Genomic DNA, 26,687 nt, shown 5'->3' with positions numbered 1-26,687 from the left:
TTTTATACTCTTAAAAGAAGTGTTTTATTTACTGAGCCCAATATAGATCTGAAGCAAAACTGGGTAACACTGGTAAATCTCAATCCAATCAACATGTCTGGGGCATTCACAAAGAGATGAGCGTGAAAATAATCATTTAGGAAAAAGAAATGAAAAAGAGACACCTAAATTATTCATACGACCCTGAGGGGTGAAGAAAATAACGGTGCACGTTGTCAGTGAATGTATATAAACTTCTTGTGACTGCATAGGAAAAAAAAAAAAGTTTATGCCGCCAGCTGGGGAGGTAAATAAAACCAAGACTTCTTCTGGTAAAATAAATGCAGGCTATGACTGATATGGTATCCATGACATTTATTAACGGCCATTTGAGAACCAATCAATCCAAAGATAAATGGCTGTTAATATCAACGTGTTAGAAGTGTAATCATGGATGAACAATTTGGTCAAATACACATAAAAACACATTTTCCACTTGGAACTCATTTCATTAAATTATATTGGAGTTCTGCCATGGGTTTGGGGGGTAGGGCCAAAATGAATTGAACTAAAAACAAAATTACTTTCCATGCTTGTTCACGCAGCGATTCATCAGATGATTTCTGTTAACAGAAAAGCAGTATGAGTGGAAGCCTGGCATCGGCCTGTTTACACTTTTTCTGTTGTGCCACTGTGAATCAAGAGGCAAATCTGTTCTCAAGGAAGCAATATTAAAATTACACTAGGTTAAGGTCTTTACTACTAATTCTTTACCAATTATGACAGCTGTGCTGATAGTGAGTACATTTTTAGAGGAAAAAAAAAATTCATGGCAAGGAGACCTATGGAGGTTGTGTGTGTGTGTGTGTGTGTGTGTGTGTGTGTACATACACATTTCTTAATGACAGATACTTTTACTTTGAGCAAACTGATTCGATAACTTCACATCTCTTGATTATGGAGACATAAGTAGTTTGACGTTTAAAAAGGTCTGATAAATTCTGGATGGGGTTAGAAAATGTGATTTTCCTGCCACAGCTTGTTTGGAAATATGACAATACAGAACTATCTGAAATGAGCTGATCCACCCATGTAAACACAGTCATTTTCTGATACAGAAAAATACTAAGTGGACGATGTATATTGATCTTTAATAATATCAATCCTTTGAAAACACCAGTCTGCTTTTATATATTCTTATGTGGGAACATATATATTTTATAACAAAATAAATCTATACTGTTGTTTTCATAGCGATGGTTGATAAGGGTTGTACACTCCCATCATCCCATTCTCTGAGCACTCAAACGTTCTTTGTCCATTTTAAACAAAGAATTGCATGAAGGCTTATTAGCTCTGTAAGAAAATGTACTTGTGACTGAAGCAGCTCACACACGCTCAAAAGGCTCTGCCTGAGAGGAACATTAATTTGAAGCGAAACAAAGACTAATAAAATATCATCTTTTCCGTCTGAATACCAGTTGTTAAAGTAATTCATAATAAAGTATGTTACTATTATCTTTAAAAATCATAAGCAGTTTTCACTGTATATTGGCATTTTGACACAAAATATCCTCTTTGGATATTTACACAGGAAAAGATACTTTTCAAGCAATAAAACAAGCTTATATCGGGGTTGCAACAGAGTTAAAGAATTCTGAAGAAACAATGGAGAAAGACTCGCATAGCAGATCAGAGTACAACTAAACAGGAACTGATCTTTTTGGTATGGTGCACTTTGATTCATGACTTTTAACATGGTCACATATATACATGAAATAGTTCAGTCCATTCATAGTTTCACCTGCCTGTAGTAAAGATCACGTTTACTTCTAGGCTATAACGTTCAAAAGTGAAGAATCTCGTCTTTTCAACTCTTCTCGTGTGCACTGGAGTCTTTTCAAAGAAAAAAAAAACAAAAAAAAAAAAAAAACGAAAAGAATGAAAAAAAAATAAAAAAATTTAAACATTTGTTTAAAAAGTGCCATTATGCTACATTTATCAGCTGATCCACGGTCTGCTACTGAACAGTTAACACAAGCCAACGTGTTAAGACAGTCTCCAACATCACACACTTTCCTGATTCTATGAGTTTTGGTCACATGGACAATCACACACTCACTCTCAGCCACGTTCACAAACACGCAGATGACATGGGGGTAGTGGATGTAAGCTGTGGCCGGTGAGTAGAGTTTCCATCTGAAGAGTTTATCTGCGATTAGACATTCTGGCTGGTAAAGCTCTGACAAATGACAAGCACCATTTGGAAAAGGCCTCAAATGTCCTCCGCCAGGGGGTTGGGGGGGTGGGGGAAGAGTTCAGCAGTTTCCGCTTGATTCTGTGCTCCCATAGAAAAGCAAAAGAAGTAAATCTACATTCAGACTTGCTGCTGCTCGTGGTCAGGCAAACTCACTTCAATGTCCCAGGCTTTAGTGTGTCTTTTTTCCCCCCAGTTTCAAGCCTGTGTATCGGCGACAGAGCCTTGTTTTTAAACCACTGAGTTCAATGACGCTTATCTCCATCTCCCACGAGGCCTTTTCTTTTTGTCCGCCAGGATATGTCCAGGTCCTCACCGTCTCTGCTGGGCGTAAACTGGGTATGCTAGTGTCACATTCAGAGAGTCATTGTGCTGGACCAAAGACGTGTGCTGGTAGTGAAGAACGAGTTCTTTCAAAGAGCTGTACAGGTTGTACGGCTCAGCAAAGCCATAACCTGAGGGGGTCTTGTTGATGACGCAGTGCTTCACCTCGCCATCCACGCTGCAAAGACAGGACAGCAGTTACAATCTGATTTTCTCTCCAATCAAGCAGCGTCAGGCTCTTACAGACAGATCAGTCGAAATTTTCAATGTAAAATATACGAGGTTCGACATCAACGCCTTCCCAGTGCCCCAATATGTCACCAGGATGTTTCAGTGAAAAAAATCAAAGTGGAAACATGTATCCTAGAGTGTCACTGATTTATTGGTCAGACATCTTTCTGAGTCATAATTGGCCTTTCCTCAGTTGATAGGTTATGACGTCATCAAATGACAGGCATTATGTTAAACAAACCAGACCATGAAATCAGTTGATTTCCAAATACCTGTTCTATGTCAAGGGTCAACCTGAACTTCATCTATACATTAAGTTTATCAACTGACTGATGTCCAAAACTAACAGTTTTCAAACGTGCCATGTGATGAAATTAGGTCGGCACTCGAAAGCTGTTCAAATACCAGTTTATTTGGATCATAATATGCAGGCTTTTGTTGAGGGGAAAAAAAAAAAAAAAGAACATTTTTAATCCTTGATACATACGCAACGCTGCAGGCGTAGCATCCCGCTTTGCTGCTGTCTCGAACAAGGAATGTTCCATCTCTCTTGCCCTGGAGCAGAGCCTCCGCCTTAAGTCGATTGATGTTGCCTAGTTTCCAGGATCGTTCATCATGGTGGGGAAGATCTTCATCGTCATCCACCATGGAATATTGACTAAGCAAAAACATGCCGTGACAGGGAGTTTAAGCGCAAGGGAGATTTAGATTTTTGCATCAGACATTGCAGTTTCTTTAAATAGATACTCACTCTTCTGTGTTCTCGTTCTTGATTCCCAGCCACTCGTTTAGTTTCTTCTGTCGGACTCCCTTCTGGGTTAACCACCTATAGAAGACAGCAAACGCGGATGTGAGAAATGAGGCCAGATTCTTTTAGCTTTTCTCCAGGGGGAGCACATTTGAATTTTTTTAGGGGTGCTGCACTTACATGAGATACTGGTCTCTGGTCTTGCGAAGCTGTATGAGGTCTGGCTTGATGCTGTTCATCCTCTTGTCAATCTCTCTATAGTCTGCTGCCTGTTTCTTGAGATCCTCCTCAAGTCGACTCTTGCTGTCGACAATCTCACTTATTCGGGATTTCAACTTCTCATAATTGCCCATGATTCTAAAAATAAAAAAACAACAAGGGTTTAAAATAATATTCAATAAAAAAAAAAATCACTTTTGTATAAAGTGCTTGTGAGAAGACCACGCTGCACTGTCATACCTCTGAATCTCCTTGTCATTGCCTTCTCTCCTGAATCTCTCGATGTAATCCTTGCTATATCGCTCCTGTGTCTGGCATTGTTCCTCGAAGATCTTGATAGTTTCATTAAAAGCATCAATAGCTGTCCTCTTCATTTGGATTTCCTAGAAGCACAGCAGCAATATTAACTAGATGTTGCGGAGATATAGTAAAACATTAAATAATTTCATTTCACACCAAAAACTGACATATTCCATCCTTTTTTGGGATTGTTTTAAATATTTAAAAAGATGTTGCACAATCAGTTGGCCAAATCCAGTCACCAATCATTGGCCCATAAAAAAAGTTCTGGGTGCAGCTGCAATTTTTGCTCACTTGTGATGTTCTGGTGTATTCTTCATAAAGGCGGTCATATTCCTTGTTCTTCTCTTGGTACTGCTGGTGGTACTCACAGAGCTTCCTTCCCACTGCTTCAATATTATCTTCTTTCACCACCTGATCCTGAAAGACAATAAATATACAAATGAAAAAAAGTTGCCGTCAATTCACCTGTAATGTGGGTCTTGTTTGGTTTTGTTATTTTTGCGCTCCTCCAATGGATGTTTTACCTGCTGGTGTTTGGAGACTGGGTACAGCAACTTTACGTCTAGCTTGGGGTTGTACTGTGCCAGTGACTCATTGCGATAGTGGTTTATGAGCTCAACAACTGAGCTGAAGGTCAGTGGGTCTGAGAAACCATACTTCCCATCCCGGTGGAATATCTTAATGAGCTTGTTGTTACCTCCTTTCCTGTACACACAAAACACTTCATGAGCCGCTGAAAAACAGATTAAAGGCTGGTGGAAAGAAATTAAACTCACAAGAAGGGCTTACCTAAGTGTCAGAGTGTAGTCTCCATGCATCTTTGTTGAGGCGTCTCGCACCAAAAACGTACCATCTGCAGTGTCCCTCAGTTTCTCATTGACCTCCTCCCTTGAGATGTCTCCCCAGTACCATTCGGCGTCTTGCAGAGCCATACTGTTGTTCATACCGTTGTTACTCACAGATGTGGGCTTGGGTGGCTTTGGAGGTAGCGCTGTAAAGAAGATAAAGAGAATCACAGAAATTAAGTAAATATATTAATTTGCTCATATTTACATCCAAATGGCTCTGAGCTGAGATTGCACATTTGATTTTCTGGCCAGTGGTGGCGCACAAAAGGGAATGTAACCCATTTGCTTATCCAATTCCACTGCAGAAAGTGAAAGACAATCCAACATTCACTTATTTCATTTTAATCAGCCCGCGCTTAAACACAGACACACACCATTCTTCCATTGATGAAATGGGGGGAGAGAAAAAAAAGCCCCAACAGGGAGGCAGTAATGACGAAGCAGTGGGAGGAGAAAATGAAGTCAGGCAGAATGAATTTCATTCAAGAAAAAGAGATTCCTATAAATATCCCAAGTTGCAAAGAAAAGGGTGGACAAAACGTAAACAAAATGTCAGCATTTAGACAAAATTAATAATACAAATCTGGTCTTAAATTTGAACACAAGATAAGGTTAAAATATGTATATGTAATGCAAATATAAATAAACAAGCACACTGGCTGAGAAGAAAATTCTTAGCTGACTATTGGGATTAATGCAAGTCTAGGAAGCCTATTCTAATGCATAATTATTTTGATGAACTCGTGCACAGAATATTCATTGAGGTTTTAAACAGCACAATCATTGCATCATACTAGTCAATTTAGTGTGAAGAATATCAACTCATCGAAACAATTGAACTGTTACTTTGCATCTGAAAATGAACCATAAGTCTGCGCAGGCTGCTCACAAGATGACAGTTTCGGTGAAGCAAGCAGAGCTAAGGTAGCAGGCTATTTTTAACCCACAAATCTGCACTGCCTTTGTTCACTCCCTCTGCATTAACAGCCTTTCTGCTGCAATGAACCTTGCAGGACTTAGACGATCTACAGGGTTCCAGACAGTGTTCACTTGACCAGGCAGTCAAGATTCTGATCAAACACAACAAGACCCATTTAGAATTTGTACTAGTCTGCCTATTAACCACTTCACATGGTTTCGTCTGCACTTCTCAACACATATGGTGTTCCACAAAACACTAGAAATCTAAATCCTAAAATCAGTCCAGTGCCACAAATACTTATAAAAAAGAGGAATTTCCTGCATATTTAGTTGTCTGAGAATCATCTCCAAATAGGCTAAATAAACTCTTAAAAACAACTACCAAAAAAGCCATTCAAAAAGCCATTAAAGGCAGCCTGCTCAGTAACGTATTACATCACTTACCACAGCCAATCGCATTGGGGTCTGTCACCAACCACTCCTGCATCTTTCATTTCCTGACAACGATGAGGTCATTCTGAAACCCTTTTAACTCCCTGCACTAATTCTTTACAACGCTTCATCTAAAAGAAATAAAAAGGCAGCCAGAGCAACTCATAATTCTCTCTGCAGCATCCTGCATAACGTCCTGCGACCATCCATCCATAATAGCAAATGTGTAACCTCTTTTCACTCGCAACAGCCTGTTCCATGCTTTTCGTCTGTCATCATCATCTCTTTCTCTCTCTCTCTTTCCCTCTCACTCTCTCTCGAGCTCGACTGCTCGCTCTCCTGCAGATTGCTCTGCCCCTCCTCTCTGCGTGTGTCGTGCGGAGATTTAGACCGTCCCACTGCTGGCACTCAGACAAAGCCAGCTCTGCTGCAGCAGCACGTACACAGCTAAATTATAATGCGTGGCCCGGTCAGCACCACCAAGAGCTCCGAAATACGCCTGTAATCCCGCAGCGTGACACTCGGCATGACAGAGATAGCTCCCTTGATTTCCTGAGTGATATTATAATAGACGTAGTTCTTGGTAAGGCATAATGACTTGAGCTCTATACAGTCCTGGGTTTAAATTTTTTTGGAACCATATTACAAGATATCAAATAGCACAATGAGAATAAATAGAATATTTTTCAAGACAGTAAATCTAGTTGGTTTTTTTTTAATGTACATAAATAAACCAATTAAATCAATCTTTATAACCCTACATAAAGCTTCATATTTCCATGTTACGTATGGATATTTAAAAATGTATTTCCTTTTACCCCCAATTCGCCATTTGCATGAACCTCAGCATTCAAAAGGTGTGAGTTTCATTACCATACCTCACAGCAATACTGAGAGACTGCATATTTTGGGTATGAGAATAATTCACAATAGCCAGCCAATCAACCCAGGGCAAAAAAGTTCACGTACTTAGCTTTGAAAACAAACATCTACAGCTCTTGGTCTGGTCTGGACTTGCCAGTTATGGCATTTGCTTTTTATTCTACCCATGTGGCTCTTTTCAACATAGCTTGACGGAAGCATAGTCAAACATACATATCTATTTATTTACGGCAAACAGCAGAAACTAATAAAAAAAAATTAAAAAAACACACACACAAAAGAATAGTTAAACATGTTGTCCAACTTACGTTGCAAGTTGTGCATATTTCGGCGACGCAACAATTTCCTCTTTGTAGCTTTTCTCTTACTTCCAAAAGGCAAATTAAATCCAACAGAGTCACTTTCAAGTCCTACAGTAAAGCTCCATGTCATAGTTTAAGGTCACCGGGAAGCTGGAAGTGGGTTTATTTAATTCACAAAAGGTTACAGCTTTATGTAGTTCTTAATGAAATCCAGGTAATCCGCTCGGCATCAGACAGGTGCAACATTCAACTGTCTAGCTGACAAGCTGCTCAGTTACTGCTGCGAGAGAGGCTGAGTCTTCTTGTCATTCTGAGCTCTGCAATACCGAGGCCTGCTTGCATGAAGCCAGATAGTTAATGATTAGCGGTAGCTGCTTTGGTGAGTGCCGCCTCTTCTGAAAGCAGCCACTCGTGCCAGCTAGCGTATTCGTGTCTTTCCCCCCCTCGCTTTGGTCACTCCCTCTTTGTTTGTAAAGGAGGAGGCAAAGGGGTGTTCAGTCTTATGATTAACTTGCAAAGTTTCAAATATTTGCTGAGCTGAGCATTTTGAGGCTGGGAGGACATGTGTAGATCCAGGCAGAGAGACTGGAGGGGGCGGAGTGGCCCTAGTAACTAGAGGCAGCCCTCAGTTAACAAGAAGTGCTCTGTAGAGCAGCCAGACTTTCTAGCCAACCAAATCTAAGTGGACCTTTTGTCGCTTACTTAAAATAGGCACGCAGTTACTGGGATGAGGCACGTAGACACCCATGAGCATGAGCTCGCTCTCTGTCTCTCTCTGTCGCACTCATGCACGCACCATTAAAAGAAATACATGGTGTATGCCGATGTAAAAGCAGAATATTCTTCCTCTTGACAATTCTTAATAACTTTGAGAATGTTGAGTGAAATGTTTATGCACCTTTGTCTGTAAAGAAAAAAAAAAGCCTGAAAAAAGCCTGTAGTACTAAAACCCTGAAAACAAAGTTTCAGGCTTTTAGTACTACATGTGTGCCCACTCTTCCTCCCATCCATCAATCAATCCTTCTATCCAACTGCCAAAGTCTTTCCACAGGTGCAAATTACTAACAGCTGAGGGCTGCCATGCACAAGACTATTATAAATAGCCCTAACAGGTAATAAAATGTTTAAGCAGCCACATCCCATCCTGGGCCAATGTGCAAGCCAACGGCAGAGCTTTTAACTAGCACTGTAAAAACATAATTGTGCCACGCAATGCACTGCACTCACATGCTGCCAGAGTGAATACTCTCAAGACCACCACTTCTCCTGCTATACAACCACACTCTGCTGTGCAAGACTTAATCAACAGATTTCAATCAACTTCTTAATATGCATCCAGTATTAGATTAAAGGGAAATGTTTAGAAATAGGGAAACAGGTGATGTAAGAGGGCTATCACAAAACATCTCTGATCAGCACACACTTAATTAAAAACTGAATAACTGAAATTGCATGCGGCCATCTACCACTTGGCCTGAGGCAAGATAACAAAATAACACTCACTCACACAGAGACACACACACACACACACACACACACACACACACACACACACACACACACACACACACACACACACACACACACACACACACACACACACACACACACACACACGTATGCAAAAACAAAAATGTGCCAAAATAATTCCCTTTCCCTCTTTTCAACAGAACTGAATTTCTTCAACGTTGATATTACTTTGATTCTTGTAGTTATATCATCAGTTCATTTTATTGCAAAATACAGACTGATGACATAAATCCCTACCTTAGACTGTGACTGATAGTGTTTAAGTGGTACAGCGTCATGGACTTAGATATGCTGTTTAAATTGTACAATTTAATCAGCTGTAAAAATATTCAAGTATTTATAAATAACATTAAATTAAGTCGCTCAAAACTGCTTTGATACGGTCAAAGGCCTTTCAACATATTTAAACAGTTTTGCTGCTCTGCTGAGATAAAGAAATGTGTTAAAGCCAGAAGTGACTGCACATTGCGCCCACCGATTCAGACATAGTGAAACAGTCTCAACTTTGGTTTAGCTCTCCAATGTCAGCGGTCTACCACGCCAGTATATCCTTTAGTACCCTACATGTCTCAACACCTTTCTTCAAGCTATTAATACTTCAGTACTCCTGGTTTTCAGTTCAAATTCTGCCACCATTTCTCAATCAATATTCTGTGTGAAAGTATAAGTTACTGTTAAAAATTATTGCATTGCAGTTTTGCATTTGCAAAAATAGGCTGTTTATAAAAATATGCTGTTTCACCACAATGCGATATTGAGCACCAATTCTAAACATCCCAACACCTTTAAGAATTGTGTGTGAATTCGAGGTAAAGCCTGGAATACCAAAATATCTACCTGGAGCAGCCTGGCTTTCACTCCATTCGCTTGTCACCATAACCTCAATGATCTTGATGTGAGCCTCCAGGCTGGGTTCACAACTGTTGGGAGGGAAAAAGAAAGGCAAATGAAGTAAAGGTTGTTTTATGGCCCAGGTGAGAGCTTCTGCTTTTCTGTTACTCTTGCTGGGTTCAGTCAGATAATAACTCAGCTTAGCAACTTTAATTGCTCAGCACAGCTGGTAAGCAGAGAAGCTCCAGCCTATGTATGTGTACAATTAAAACTCATGACTGCCTGACAGGCTGCACTTGCACAGTGTGACTGAATGACTCTCTGTGTGTCTGTGTTCATGTATGTGTATTAGCACGCAAGACAGAATGCAAGGGTTTGTAATGGCGCATGTTTGAGCGTCTGTGTCAGGGTATTGCATGACTGAGCCTGCACATTTGTCTGTCTGCTGTGCAAGTGTCTGTCTTTGACAGATCAGACTATGAAGCAACACATGATCCCGCAGCAAAAGTCATACACTGACACCCACCTGGTAGCCTGTTGTCTGAAAAACACAGGGCTGAAGATCTCGCCCAGTGCTCTTGCTGAGAGCAGGTTCTTAGAGCTGTTTTGACACACCCGGGCAAAGTGTCTAAGCAGGCAGTGGAGGGTTAGCCAGTATTGAGATGCCAGGCTTGGTGTGCTGGCAATGCGATGTAGCAGCTGGGCACATTCCTCAGGATTCACCACCTCTGTATGATCGGATAAGAATGTCGAAACGAACAGCAAGAATCATTACAAAAGGTTATCTCAGCTTGAAGCTGTTCTCAATCAAAGAGGAGCATGACATTAAAGATACAGTCTTAAGCAGGAAGAGGTGGAAACTATCATGTGCAGTAGGGTTTGAAAACCACAGCGTACATGTTAACAATAAGTGTAAGGTACACTGGAAGGTGGTTGGTTACTTCAATATTTCTTGAGATAGACTTGCGGGTTGTTTCAGTTCCTATTAACCATAGATATCCTGTTTCCGGCTGTCTCATGAGGAGAAGGCAGCAATAGAGAAAAGTGCATGCTGTTGAGAATATTGCTGATATTTGCAAATCAAGATAATAACTAGGTTAAGAAATATGAAAACAAGAGAATACCAAATAAAATGAATTTCACTTTTCAAAAAAAGTCTAGTGGGTTGCATTCAAGGTGCAAGATAGTCAAGATTTCATACATTACGCAAATCACCATTTTATGGCCTATGTAGAGTTGAGCCAAAATATGATTTACCAGGCATGAAATACTAAATTAATGTGTAAATATGAAATATGACTGACTGTTACAAATAGTACATTTTTCATTTCACTTTAACTGGAAAATAAATATAAATTGACTGTGCTGAGGTATCGGCCCCCCAAAAAAAATCATGTTCCATTTCATAGGATAAATGATTTGCAGGATTGTGCATCTACATAGTGCAACAATGCTTTCATTTAAATGAATCTCAAACAGCAATAACTTTATTTTATTTGGATCCCAAATTAGCTGCACTGCAAATTGATGATAGTTTAATTAAATCATAGAACCCAAGTGTCCTCTAACCTTTTGCAGTGTGGACCATCTGAGTATATATTGCAGAGGGAATGATGGGCTGGGGAAGATCCTGCAGGTACCTGCGGAGACCATCGCACAAGACGGCAAGGTCCAACTGATCCAAGTCACCAGGGGGAGGATCTTCAGTTTGAAAAATATGAAGTTGCATGTTAAGACTCAAAATTCTGCTTTATACCATCACCCACAGGTATACTGTATAAAACTGTGTCCCAAATACAATATAGTCATATTCTTAAAATAGTGATCAGACGCTGCATCAAACATATGAAAAGTTGAACATTTTTCAACTATTCTGATGAGAATTTTCTATTCATACGGAACCATTTTATGTTATTTGTCTTCCACATTTTTAGATCATGTCTCTCATTTTAACTTATTTTTTTAAAACTCAAAACTTTAAGACATGAACTGACTTTGCATTAGAAGACTTGAAATCCACACTAATTTATTACAGTAAATACAGATGTATTAGATTACAGGTAAAAAAAAATTACAATTTTAAATACAATATCAAATCCATGACGGAATATTAAATTTCAATGATTTTCCATCATTTCCCTAAGGGTATCCCAAGGGATTAATAAAGTTCTATCCAACAAGTGTTATATTACACTCTCTCAAAAATGGTTAAGGCTTTATGATAGCTATTAAAAATTATGATAAAATAAATATATTCATATCTTCATATCTTCTTACCAGCATCAAAATACTGCCTGATTTCAAGCCCACCACCAGCAGTAAATGTCCGGTACAATGTGGGGTTCTCCAGGCCTAAAGACAATCAGTGAAACAATTACTTATTCGGTTATTTAAACTGTTTGTTTGTTTTTTACATCCATGTGAACCAACTGAAGACAAACAGATATGTTCAAGTGTAGAAGCATAATAAGGTGTTGTTTGCCTTCAGGTCTCTTTAGTTACACTCACCTTTCTTTTCAATAGCCTCCAACAATCTGTTCAGCATAGGTGGAGCGGTCTCCGGAAGGGAAAACTGCTCTGTCAAATCCAAAAGACAGAAGCCTAAAAGATAGAGATCCCCCCCAAAAAAAACCTTAGTCAAAGAGTAAAGGGTCTCCCTATTGAGCAGGCTTCTAACGCAAGATAATCTTGTTGAAAAGTGTAACCAAAACTAGCATGTGAATGAAGCAAAGAATCTATTTAAACCAAAAGATTGTCAGTAAAAAAAAATAATCAGCAAACACATTTCGTATAGATTACATAGAAAGAACAGATCACCCCATATGTAGAAGTGCTCCTGAAGCATTGTCGACTGCACAGATTAGGCGTGTTAATGCAAACCAAATGAGGTCTTGCTTTGTGAATGACATTTTTTTTTTACATACAGTTAGTGGCAGAGCCACTACATCAACAAATCGAATTGATAGTTATCCATAACTCTTGTTTTTATGGATCAACAACTTAAATTTTATTTGAGATACCACCAAGTTAGTGGAACCCATTTTAAACAAAAACTGATACATAGAGAAAAATGGTCAGCAAGTCACATAGGCTTAATCCCACAATCACCAGGATGGTGTTGATTTTCATGTGACAATTATAAGGTTTGTAATTCCTCTGAATCAGCAATGGGATGATAGAAGAGCACTAATAAAGCAGGGGACCAATTGACCTCCATCAAATGTTAAAGGTATTTAGTACAGTATTTACAACAGACCGAACCAGAAGCAGAGGCTGCTGAGTACTAAAGTTAGGGTTGAGTGGGCCAGGGGACAAAGTAAATACCCTGTAATATGAGGTAAGGACCGGTCTGAGTTTTTTTTTCTTATTTTTCTTTAGAACTTTGCACCCAGGTGTGTACATGAAAGGATTGAGGGATTGGCAAGGACTTTATTTGGTTTTGCAAAGGCGTATTTTGAAAAAGCACTTAAATGAATGGATCAACTGTTTTAAAAATGCAGAGAAACTATGAATGGAACCCTTTCTTGTGACCATTTTTGTTTTCTTTTTCCCTAACTTAAAAAAACGACTACATTTTTAAATCAACCATTAAAATGAAAAATTGCTGTTCCTATTGATGAATGTGTGCTCATCGTTACTACACTCTTTCCACCAAACACTGTTTAATCAAGCCAATAATGAAGCACTTCATTCAAATCCTCATCCTCTCAAGAGAGCACAGTACACAGGCTGGCATGTTGCGTGTGAAGAAACTGGATTACTACAGTCCTTCTAACCACAGAACACACAAACTCCATGTAGGACAACTAGTCATCTGGAAGACATTATTGGAACTGCAAAGCGGGAGGGGGGTTTTCTTAGAAGCAGTGAACTGAGATGGAACACCAAAGTTTCCGCCTAAAATACCCATCAAATAAAAAAAAAAAAAAAAACAACAAAAAAAAAAAAAAATAAAAAAAAAAAAAAAAAAATAGAGATGGAGACACGCAGTACCTGCCATCGCACACCTTGGAAGTGTAAACTGAGGTTATATTTATATACTCAACCACCCAGCCACAACGACTATTTATAGCCATAAAAATGATATACAGTTTCGGGGCAGCTCGGCTAGATTCATACCATTTCTGACTATTCTGAGCCTGACAATATGGGCATTAGTTACCATTGCATTACCATGCAATACAGCCAACATCACGTGAAATACAAAAAAATAAAGGAACTTGTCTCACAAGTCATCTTTTCAGTGTTTAAACTTTTAACAAGGTGACAAAAAGATCCAGTGCTTTGTGTTTATTTACTCTATCCTTGGCTGGCCTATGAGTAACACGGGACAGGCGGGAGATTGAGTTTCTTCTGAGTACTGAAGACGATGTGATAGTTTCGGCACCAATGGAATTGTATCGGGTAGCAGACAAAATATGGCAGACATGCTCCTAGTCATCAAGGATGATGTCTAAGATGCCATGGTACGAGATCAAACAACCAACATGACCCCACTAGGATCACCATATTACACCTTGGAAACATTTAAATGTAGAATTATCTGACTCACTAGCAACTGGAAGAGCAACTGTGTATCTTGAAAGTCTAATTGAACAAAAATGAACATCTTTAGTGTGTCCAACAAACACTGCTCCTGATTAATTAGCAACACTGGGGTTTGCACTCAAAACAGATCACCCAGAATACACCATACCTGCATACTGTGGTGCTGCTCTGGGGTTATGAACGGATGTTTGTCTGTAACAAATAAGTGCATTCTGATGTTGGAGGTTTCCTAATATTTTTGTATAAAAAATGTGACCTTATCAAAAAAATGGTTAATGTGAAGGTGATCAATGATTAAGAAGTGCAAAAGGGATGCCAAATAAATTAATAAACGAAGTGTGCCTCAATGTAAAAAGATCTAGAAATAATAATAATAATAATAATGATAATAATAATAATAATAATAATAATAATGAAGGTATTTTGCCAAAATGTAATAGCTTGCAATGTACATCCTGCTCCATCTGCAATCAAATTCTGAAACTTTTTTAGTCGCACAAGAGTGTCCTTGTTGAAAATTATGGTGGTTCTGTCAGTATTGTATTGTTTAGAACACCTGAGGGGCTGCATATATGATGATACTTTTCAAATTAAGATTTAGATCTGTGGCAACTTGGTAGAGAGAAAAAAGGGACGGGGGCCCCTGGACATGTATCTACAAGCCTGCTCCTTTGGCAGCCCTCCTCAAGATATCCCAGAAGGCCTAGCCAGTCAGTCAACCACAAGCTGAGGAAGTCAGTGCAGCTTGCATTGGTGCTGCTGCGGTGTGTGTGTGTGTGTGTGTGGGGGGGGGGGGGGGGGGGGGGGGGGGGGCACAAACTCCCCGGCACAAACGGTATGTCTGAACTGAAAGAACTGCAGACTGTGGGCAAGACAGGGCTGGGGCGCCATGGACACACTAAAGATAGGATACACTTTTGATAAATTTAGAGGACCTACTCAAGTAACCAGCATTTTTAAGTTATACCCTTTCTCCTTGTCTGAGGACGTGTCTAGCCAAGAAACTGAAATTTAAAAATGTATAATATACTAAGAGGCTACAGCAACTCATGCATGGCACCACGTTGAGCAAAGACAGTCATACCCAATATACTAAGCTGAACAGTCTTTTGGCATGTTGTCGATTAGGCTGCAGTTCATAACCAAAAGTTCAATATGAAAATCTCACACATTTTCAAATTAAAAAAATCCAAGAGAAGTTGTCAAATGTAACATTCTAGATCATCAGTTCCACACCTTCATGCAAGTATAATAAAAGAAGGGCAGGCAATATCCCCTCCTGCAGGATGTAAAGAACATTGCAAGTCTAAAACAACAGCCAATGAGGAGACTGTTGCTACAGCTTGAAAACCAACTCCATTATAAGCAGTCCATAAATTGTTTTCAAAACCTAAATATCCAGGTTACTGAATAATATAGGGGTGGTCAGATCAAACAAGGGAACTTCAGCTTATTTCACATTTGCATTTATTGTTCTGGACACTTAAACCTATTAATGCTCAAAATGAAATATTTTAATATGGAAGGCTGAGGCGTAAAAGAAATGCAGTAACCAACTTAAATTCATAGATAAAACCCCACAATGTGAGTTACATATTAGCTAGAATACAAATTTGTCACTGTCATTTGCAGAGTCACAAATAAACTATGAAAAAAACAGTATGCCATGCCATTGCCAGTAATCTTTATACATGGTACATATGATGCAACGCAGCAGAGTACATTCAGCAATATAATTTTTGTCTTTATCAGGGGAGGTGGTGGAAATACTTTTCCCATATCCCCCGGCACACAGCGACCTCTGACTCTACTGAGCATTAGTTGCATCTCTCATGACATACAGCATGCCATGAATTTGGTGTAGCATGCCATGGCACATCGGTGTTTTAGGGAGATGCCCAAGATGGTAATCATGAAAATGACAAATAGTTAGGTTCGGAAATCAAGTTCTGAATATTTCCAAGATTTGTTACAGTTAAAATAATTGTAACCTGTATTTTTACATAGTGAGGAACATAGAACTGAGCAGTTTAGGAAATTCTATGACAAAATATGGAGAAAAAAAAAGGATTTTTAGCTGAAAGGGTGTGCTATTTCAGAGATTTTATCCTATAGTTATACAAGCTACTTTGAATAGAGCTGAAAAGTATTATTGTGTTAATTAGTAAAACATGTTGAAGAGTGAAATTAAGTTAGGCATTTATGAAAGCACCGATCATCCATCACATTCAAAGTATATGCAACATCATACCTCCAAAGCACCAGCCACATGCCATACCTAGCCCCACTAGCTGGTCCACTGTGTCTTACACTTAATAAATCATCTGGAAAGTCTTTTCTGTTTCTTTGGACTTTTTCCTTTTCTTCAATCATACTCCTGTCTTACGGCAACAATTTCAAGTTTATTAGTCAGTCTCCCTGCTTTATTCTCTCTCGTTCTTAATCCTGCTAGCAGACATGCTTGGACTCTAGTAAAGAAGATTGGCCAATACAGACTTCAGGCTCTGAACACAATAAAGCAATGAAACTGTTATGCATGCTGTCATGCACATATTTCAATATCAATCTTGCCAGCTTAAACACTGAACATCAATGCATCCACAATAAGTTTACAAGTTGATTTAACTGTTTAAGTATTGCCTGTGGCCAGCTTCTTTTCTTGAAATTATCAAAATCAACTGCAAGAATTTGACCTTGAGATCAATATTCTCTGATGCAGAATCACCGACAAGAGCCAATAATACAGCTAACCCTATCTCATTTGTAACAGGTATAGAGACTGGTCACAATATTTTACATAGGATGATCCAGCTGATAGCCACATAAAGCAGCTTAGTATAGGTCACTTGTACTTTGACCGAGGTTAGAATTCTAAATTTACATGTGGCCAGTTTAAACTGTGCTGTCCTCCTCATGTTTGTTTTTCCACTGTGAACTGGTAGGGTATAGGGGTGGCAGCCAAAATTAAATAACTAATCAAACTGAACATACAAACTTTATAGTTGATTAACAATCTGGTGAAATGGTAAAAATGTCAAATGCTCCCAAGATCCACATTGCCCAGAGTGAGAATTTATTCTTTTTCATTGTCAAATGTTAAAGTTGGCTTTGAAAAACAAGCAACGTGAAAAGGTCTTAATTGTCCTCATTGGGAAGTGTTGTTGAAAATGCATCCTGAAATATGAATTTGGGCAAAAGACTTGATTGCAATGTGGAACAACTAATTAACAATTGTGCAGATTTTATATTAAGTATGACTTTGCCAAGGAAAAATGACAATTCTCTGCTGTGTAGCAATGAAATATGGCATTAGATGATTTGCCAAGAATAAATGTAGTTCAGCACATGGGCTGCAAATTCACCACTGTCTCCATATCTAACAGGCATTGGAAACATCAATGGTTACATTTAAGAACACACATAACATTACCTTAGACTGCATAACATCTCAATCTACAAATCTACTGAATCACATACACTTGAATAAGTCACATTAACATTGCACCAGCAGGATGTACACTGATAACAATGACGGTGTGAAACAGCAATCGCTGGAGTCCTATTCAGTGTGCAACCATTTATTGTCCTGCTGCATTGTGCACCAAGTTACTGCAATCAGCACTTAGCACAATACTGATTCATCACAAAGCTACAAATCAGTCTACCATGCAGTCTGTGAGCAGCCCTCTACCAAAGAAGTGCCAACATGGCCCTGTTTATTTCTACAGTCGGACTCCATATATGTGCTAACTATAGTGTCCTAAAGACTTTGGCTAAGTCCATTCTGCACTTCTAAATGAATGGTTATTATAATCTACGATTTTTTCTATTTGGTTGGTTAAATGTTTCTGAAAAGAAAAGGTTCATCAATTTGAAACCAAAACCATTGATGCTATATGCCCAATGTCAGGGAGAAGTGAATTCTTAACAGATAAAAATGGTCAGTACTGACAGAAAGTGTTCAGTAAAGCAGATGTCTGTCTGAACTCTAAAGAGGCCCAAAGAAGGAGAGCAACATTATCTCAATCTCCAGCTATGCAAAGTACTCTCCCTGCAACTGTCTTATTCAAGAGCCTGCTCGCTTCTTTCCCAAATAGCACCTCATAAAATTGCTTTGGGAATAAAATGAAATGACTGACATGAAGTTCTCAATGTATAAATCAATGAAAAAAGGCTGTTTACATAAACTCTCTTTTGCAATGTACTGATGGTATATATTACATATGGTTCAAAAAGCTTTCTCAGTATGGATTTCAATAGATGCTTTACAACACTACAGCAATTCATACACAAAAAAATAAATAAATATACTGATCAAGTCACAGGCATGCAAGAGAGGATACTGGTATCAATTATTTCTTTGAACAAGATGCAGCATGTAAGGCTGAGCCTTGGAGGCACAGGAAGAGAAACAACTGCATGTTCACAACTTTATCCTGAAAATTTGATTGAATGTGGCCTCATACCATCTCTGAAAAGGCTATATTACATATTACACAGGGACAGACAGAAATGTTTTTTACCAAACATTTTTACAATCCATTCAGTTACAAATCTTATTATCTAGAAAAATGAATTATCTCTGAATCTACAAGGCTGAAACTATTCCTTATCTAGAGGGTGTTGGATTCTACTATTAACACATCAATGCTTCAAATCCTAATCCAGGCCACCAAACTTTTTCTACATGTAAACTCACTAAACTGATTTTTCAATTCACAATTTTACTTCTTTCAATCGGACTTTATTGATACAATAAAATAAATAAAAAATGTAACTGTACACAATATAAGGAATTATTCAAAAGATGCTTTTCATTGAACTGTGCTATCTACATGGTATCAATGTAAATTAATATTAATATTTGTACAGAGCAACAGGGGAAAACAGTTAAGCTCATATCACATAAAGGAAGCAACATTTTAACTGTGTTGGGCTTTTTGCCCTTAGAGACCAGAAAACAAGTCTGCTGTCAAACATTTATTCTACCCTGTTGACTTTTGTTTGAGATTGGATTTTATAACCAGTGTAAATTCAGGCATAATTGGAATAGGACACATGGATAGAGTTAGTGTTATTTCTATCGCAACAGTTTAGCCAGCAGCTTGAATGTGGACAAAATAGCTACACCACACCTATTCTTGACACTCACAATATTATCCAAACAAACAAATCTGACAAATAATTTATCCCTTTCACTGGTGTGTGGCTCACAGATGTATCAAAATATTTATAGCTGCTTTTATCACAATATAAGTTTGTGAAGAAAACTCTTATAGGCTAGTGTGCGTCACGTGATGGGCACCATACTTGTGATTACACGGTTTGGTCACTATGTCAAATTGGCTCCAAAGCTCAGCGCTGTTCCCGAAGACTTGGTTGAGGCATGCATACTAAAAGAAAGTAAGTAAAAGTGACTACAATATGTGGAACCAACAAGACATCATTTACCCGTGATAGTTGAGTGCAGCCACATAGATGGATAATAAACTTTGTTCATTTACTTGTTTGATAAAAACTCTAAAAGTGCAACTGTTTCTGTTAAATGACTAGTTGGACGACTATCTGATTCAGATCAGTGCCACATTTTAGAATCAAATCAAACTGTCAATGATGAAGTAATGCTGAGCTTCATTATAGGGTCAAAGTTCTGAGCTCCTTTTGCTTGGCAGGTCAAAAGAAATACATATTCTTTCAATAGAGGCCCAGAAAAGGAGCAACACTTTGTTTTTCGAAAAAGAAAAAAAAAAAGGCTGGGAGCTGGAATGAGGCGGAATAGTTTCCCAGCCCGGCCCTCTTCTTTTTCTCCTACCCTCTCCACATCTGCTGCACTCATGTAAACCCCTGTGGCTTAGAGAGGAGAGGCCCCTTTTCAAGCCTCCATTCTCTACCTCTTTCCCTTTGCCAGAGCTGACTGTAGGAACTATCAAAACATTAAAAAGAGGGAGGAGGAGGGGAAAAAAAGGCTGAGGAGTAGGAGGAAGGGAGCAAGATCCTTTGGTGGTGTGCAATAAATCACAAACACTCTGGGAGCTAAAAGGGCCCTGCCTCAATCACTGAGCCCTCGGCCCCTCTTCAAAGCCCCTAGAGCATGCAGGGCCTGAGTTCATACCAAGCCCCCCTGTCCCTGCTTCAGCCCCTTTGCCAAGCACATAGCATTGCTCCAGACCAGCCCTGATCCTTTCGCAAACCACCCATTCCTCTGACACTTTAGCTAGCACAGGGGCTCTCTCTCCCTTGCACCCATACCCCCCCCCCCCCCACTCCACCCCAGCTCAAGACATAGAGACTTTTCTTCTCATAGTGCTACATTCACACTTGCTGCAAGCCTAGTACTGCCACTCTACCACGACGCAGTGATTCAACACACACCCTTCATAAGGCTCCTTCATTGCTCTGCAAACCACAGCAAAGAATTTCACGACTGTACAACAGCTGCTCCTTTCGTGACTTTTAATTGCAGTTTAGAATCATTGGCAGTACAGGAACATTGACTTAAAAGGGTAGTTTCCAGAGTTTAACCTTCATAGAAGTACAATGAAGTCAAATTTATCAATGGTCCCAATGGGATTAGAAAAATAAAAACAATGTTTCATAAACATATGAACAACAGTCAAAGATTATGCTAGATGTTGCTAATAAAATTTGGAGCATTTGCCATGACCATTTTACCAGCCATGCACAATGCATGAAGGTCCAGGTACAAACAAAGACTAGTGTTACCATTTCAAACACAGTACACAGCAGGAGCATTTCTATGTTAGATGCCCTCACAGGGGTGGGAAGTTGGGTTGGCATTTGGAAGTCAGACAGAGGATATCCTGTATTCACCCCAATAAGTTTTCCCCTATATCCAAAGCCAAGAACATATAAAGAGAGGGAATGTTTAAAAGATTTTAATAGAATACGATTGAAGTTTCTCCAAGGTGGACACACAGCCACCTCGACCCAGCTATTCTGTTTGCCTTCGATGAAACTTGTTAAGACTGGGAATGCAGGCAGCCCCCCTTCCAAAAAATAAAATTTCCTCTGCATTTCAAATGGTAAATATCATAAATATCACTATACACACACAGTGCAGTATATACAGAATACCCTGCTGATATTAGTAGATTATAGAAACAAATGTCTCTGTCTGGAACACATCTCAGTTGGTAATGTCTTGGACTTGCATGTTTTACAGTATGTTCTGGTTGCAAACGCTTCATAGAAGAAAGTGAGGGGAACCAAAAGTGAGGGAGAATCCCTCAATAGACACTGGTATGGGTACTATTCTGTTGATAAAAAGCAAATTACACTATTTTCTGACTGCAACAATGGCAATTTAAATCTGTATCACCCTTTGTGGGCATACAAATGTACCACAGCGCAATCAAAGTCAAAGTAAGATGTGAGACACGGATGTGCGCCACATCACCGCCGCATGTCCATCCTAACAGTCTCCATCACTGCTCAGAAATAATGTTTTATAATAAATTAGTATAATACAAGTCTGGTTAAATTCAGGAAAGGTCAGAGTTTCTCTCATGCCATGCCTCAAGCTGGTTGATTTTACTGAATTAAATGAAGTCCTATCATTCAAATCAATTATAGAAAATTTCCCAATCAAATAAGTGTGTCGTCAGTCCTTTGGGCTGGAGGGCCTCAAGGTTCTTTAAAGCCTGTGCAGTACCCTCTCTATGTTTACTGTGTTTTCTTTAATGCATTTCCTAATTTGTGAAGTCGTCTATGGAACTTGATACCAAGACTATTTTGCGCTGCAACATTTGCACCTCATGCCAACTAATAGTAACAACAAGAGAGATGTATTTCACAGCAGGCATTAGTTAAAATTCCAATATAAAAAAAATTCAAGCAAGTTAACAATAGACATAATTTGTGATTTTTTTTTTTCTTAGTAATTTTTACACCCTCAACCACTAATTTCATTTCCCTAAAAATGCTCACGGGAAATTACAATCTATGATTAATGAAGGGAGATTCTAGGGACACTTCAACAACAGCTTTCTCCAACTAACTATATAGTCTGTTGTCGGCACAGCAATTTAGTTTTGAGCGGACTAACTTATTGAAAACTGCAATTGCTTTGGTTCTTTTGCAATCAGTTTACCAAAATAAACTTCTGCGAGCTGTTGTGTTTTCATTCAGCAATTAGAAGAGAGCTATAGGAAAAAAAAAAAAAAAAAACAGTATATCCAACCTAAGACCTCAACCATAACCACACAGGGTCCAAAATTATAAACTTAATAGCAACAAAACTGAAACCACATGTTTGAGTCAAACTACTACTCAAATCCTTTCATCATTTTTTCTTTGTTTCCTTCCCACTACTCTGACAGTGAGTAATACATTCATTACTTTAAGGAATTTCCTAGAAAACATTCATGTGAAACTGCATGCTAACCACATTTTCAGATTTTCAAATGTGATTCAATGTAATTCCTAGCACAAGAGAAATGAAATCATCCTTTGCTTTACTTTAAGGCAAAACATCTTAAAAAATAAATAGGTCAGTGTTTGCTCCGTAAACATTTATCGGGTTCCTTTCATTACTGACTGACATTTTATAAAGCAAACAATTAACACTGAAAACAGACACAACCTATTGAGAAGTATGGCTAATTAAACTTTGGCAGTGTGGTGTTGAACTTACCTTGCTCTGAGTCTGAATCTGCCTCTGACCTGAAGGAGCATGGGGCAACAGGTAAGGGCCTGACAGGCCTTGGCTTGGGTGTGGGAGGAGAGATCCATTTTTTTCCAATGTACTCGACATATGTCCCAGGGAAGTCCCCCTTTTCCTGAGTGGTTTCATTGAAGCCGGGCAGCCAGCCAATCTCATCGGGCTTCTGCTCCAACCCATCAGTGTACCCAAGGGCCACCAGAGCCCCTTTGCTTACCAACAGTATATCCCCCACATGAAGGTCAATGTCCTCCTCCCTTTCCTTCTTGTAGTCATAAAGCGCTCTGTATTGATATCCTTCAGCACTCATACTGTTCACTTTCAACAAGATGTTCTCTTGATAACCTCTAGGTCTGATAGCAATTTCACCAGTAATGTTAATTTTCAAGTTTATCTGATTGTGTAATTAGCAAAAGAGGTCCTTTGCTAGTTTAAATTCTTGTTGGATTCCAAGAAAACTAGTCTTCCAGGTATTTTGAGGCAATATCTAACTTGTCCTCATTCTTTCACAGATCCCGTCTCTTCTGAATGATTTACAGTTGCAGTGCTGTGTTGCCTTGCAATATGTACCCATCAGTGAATGGCCAGCAGCTGTGATCCTGTGAATGTTTCCTAAACCTGTAAGATGGAAATGGAGGCCAATTTCAACACATTGCATTTGATAGTTTCTTTAACATAATATAGCCTGGGAACAGGTTTACAAGATAATGTAAAGATATGAATAACTGCAAAAAATTGGATAAAACAAGAAAAACCTCAGCAATAGAAAAATAGAGCATGGAGGCATCAATAATGTGCAATCAGCTTAGACATGCTTTGATAGCTATTTGATAATTGAAAGTATGAGCTGTAGGCCATAAAACAAATCCTGAGTCTGATTTTTATCACTCACAAAAATGTATTGTGTCTGCTTAGGGCTGCACCTAGCGTTGGGAACATAATATCGTTCCCAAAATACCATCTAATAACAGAAAAGTACGTAGTAAAAGGTATTGAATAAACAATTACAACTTAATATGTACCGCAAATTACTGTCTAATATTAACAAACCCACCTCCTGAACATTACATGGAGATGATGGACTGATTTTCAAGGATTGTAAGACTAGAATTTATCTGGCTATTCACCTAGTTCCTATCAATTCATGAAATATTTTGGTTCACTGGCCAGCTAGGATGTGGTTATTATTCAAAGCAATTCCAAAGTTATATACTAGCCATCTAAATTTGGAGTTAGCGTTTGAAATGACCACATTAGAGTGGCTCTGAGAATAAACCAACGTGGGCATTTTAAACGATACCACTGGTATTTGAGAAAGTCAAAGGGAGCAGCGTTCCAGTAGCTACACAGCAACCCCGATGGTTAGTTAGCTAAAGAAGCTAGCTGACGTAAACTTGCACATGCGAGGGAGCGCGATTAATACTCCGTCTGCTAAAACAATTCATTATAAAAGTTATCTGTCAGTATATTTCATAGCACTTTATCACCTATTAATTTTCAGAGAAGACTAATACAAGACAGCAGCGCACACACAGAACGACGAAAATGTGCATTGCGAGATTATCGAGTATGCACAATGGCGAAAAAGTGACGTAAACTCGACGAAACCAAAGTCAAACTACATTATAGGTGTCGTATTTGTGTTAAAGTAGTTAATGTTGGTCAGCTATGCTGGCAGGCTGGGTCAGCAGTGACTGGCGCTACATACCGTGTCTGCACGTATCCGAATGGATCCTGGTCGCTCCGCACCGAACGATTTCGACTTCGTTAAAACTCGTGAGTTGCACTTAACTCTCATCACAAAGAAACCCACTATGAAATTTGCCGGCAAGTTTGAAAATTTTGTGGGAAAAAATCCTCTCTTACGGGGTTAAGGTCGTTGTACAAGCTGGACAAATTGTTTCACCCCACAGCCTCTCGACATAACGGCTCAGTTTCGCCGTCCCGAACAAACGCTGCCTTGGACGTCGCCTCTGCGGCCAACAAGGGGCAAGACAAAGTACGCCTACCTATTGGCTTCTATTTCTGTCAATCATCTATAGCTCAATGATCGCACCAATCATAACCGTGACTGTAAAAGAATACTCCCCCCTTCATGTTCTCTTGGCACGCAACATGAGACACCTATGGAAGTTACATAACTTTTGCACGCAATCGTAATGCAACCAAGACCCTTCGGATTTTTGCTATCAGCACATGGTCTCATGACTGATTACGGCAAAAATCCTCATTATTATTTTTAAAAATATTGAAAGCGAAGATAGAAATGTCCACAGTGTGTGATCACGGATCTAGAAACAGGCTTACGTGAGAGGACACATAGCAACACTTGAGGAGTTTTACGTTTGTTTATTTGTATTTTCACACTCTAATTTAGTTTCGCTTTAATTTTTCATTGCATAGAAGCGTGTGAATTCTCGAAAGTCATTGCTCAACATTGAATTGTACAGCATGGACATGATTACTTATAGCTTCAGTTATTTTTTTCTTTTTAATGAAACATTGAAAAAGTCAATTGTGTGTTCCAAAATATTACAGGGTCAATATCTGTATCTGACAGCACCGTAAACGTGTATGGCCTCATTACTGTGCGAAAAGAGGGCTGGCTTGCAGAAATCCCCTATCTAGCATAAACCCTACCATCCTGGCTGGGCTAAAAGAGGCTGTAAGCAGCTTTGTACAAGGACAGGCCCCTTTAAGATGACCACAGGGAAAGAGGAACAGTCATAGAAAAGAGGGGAATTGCTCCGACGACATCAAATCTCTGGAATGGTGAAATTCAGGAAGAACAAATTTATCCAAGTCAGCTTCAAGCATTTTCACATCACCGCCAACATATGAAAATGGTGCCATTTTGAAGCGGCCAGCACCCTTTTCATTTCATTCAATCTTTACCCCATTGACAGCCATGACAAGCGAGCCAATCTTTTCTCCTTTTTGAATGTGAAGTTAAACTGTGTTAAACTATAGCCACTGCATATTATACAGGGATATTTATTTCTGCCGCAGATGATTGAAATGAATATCTGAACTGCCAGACCATGTAATCCCCCACTCTGCTAGCATCGCTCCTCGCCCCTTGATTAAATAGTCAGGCTTTGGTGACCCATCTGGCACCCTGTAGACAACCAAACTACACCCCTGGTAGGATCCCAGACAATACATTTGAAGGACATGACTTTATTAATATTTTTTAATTAACTTTGAAGAATGACACTTTCAAGACTTGTCCAATGTTTGCTGAGTGGAATATTGCGTAGACCAGCTTCATAAGTACTGGGTTCATTTTTCAATGAAAGTAGAACCATGTGCAAATTAAACCCAGACTTTTCATGAATGGTTTTATATGGAACCTTTATGCAGAGACACATTTGTTCAACATAAAACTATTGACAATCATTATTGGATTATCTCAATTAACCAAGTCAAATTTTCATGCATAGAATTTAGGGTTGAAATGTCCTTCCAGCCATCCTTGTCAGGGCTGCACATTTAGTGTTCATGGAAGTTGTCCGACTGTCTTTTGAATATTTAATGAACGCTGAGGAGCTTTCAGTTTGAAGTGAACCAAGATCCATTTATGATTTATAGAACACTCCACGGGTGACGGATTTTGTATTCTAAGAATATTTCATGGTAGTTTGTTGCAGTT

The 26,687-nt window shown here is 39.0% G+C and overlaps 1 protein-coding gene across 3 annotated transcripts; it reads right to left on the bottom strand.

Moving 5' to 3' along the window:
- On the bottom strand, positions 1–24,968 carry pik3r1 (phosphoinositide-3-kinase, regulatory subunit 1 (alpha)). 3 transcript variants are annotated; one of them, XM_086152354.1, is made up of 15 exons: positions 24,744–24,968; positions 23,009–23,653; positions 12,316–12,408; positions 12,085–12,159; positions 11,377–11,508; positions 10,334–10,535; positions 9,814–9,896; positions 4,851–5,052; positions 4,586–4,766; positions 4,353–4,478; positions 3,999–4,141; positions 3,720–3,896; positions 3,543–3,617; positions 3,279–3,449; positions 1–2,738 (listed from the first exon to the last, which is right to left on the bottom strand). In XM_086152354.1, exons 2-15 carry the CDS (start codon positions 23,343–23,345, stop codon positions 2,549–2,551), a joined length of 2,187 nt encoding a protein of 728 aa, XP_086008480.1. In that variant the 5' UTR covers positions 23,346–23,653; positions 24,744–24,968; the 3' UTR covers positions 1–2,548. The 3 variants fall into 3 exon arrangements, with proteins under 3 accessions (XP_086008480.1, XP_086008481.1, XP_086008482.1); XM_086152355.1 differs by lacking the exons at positions 9,814–9,896; positions 10,334–10,535; positions 11,377–11,508; ... (2 more) ...; positions 23,009–23,653; positions 24,744–24,968 and adding an exon at positions 7,453–7,828; XM_086152356.1 differs by lacking the exons at positions 9,814–9,896; positions 10,334–10,535; positions 11,377–11,508; ... (2 more) ...; positions 23,009–23,653; positions 24,744–24,968 and adding an exon at positions 6,275–6,567.
- Between the last annotated feature and the right edge of the window lie 1,719 nt (positions 24,969–26,687).

The sequence above is a fragment of the Fistularia commersonii genome, chromosome 9, assembly GCF_037954325.1.
Source record: "Fistularia commersonii isolate RoL2024-O1a breed Wild chromosome 9, RoL_Fcom_v1.0, whole genome shotgun sequence".
Classification (NCBI taxonomy): Eukaryota; Metazoa; Chordata; class Actinopteri; order Syngnathiformes; family Fistulariidae; genus Fistularia; species Fistularia commersonii.
The sequence above is the reverse complement of the archived record's forward strand: the minus strand, read 5'-3'. Positions and strand labels throughout refer to the sequence as shown.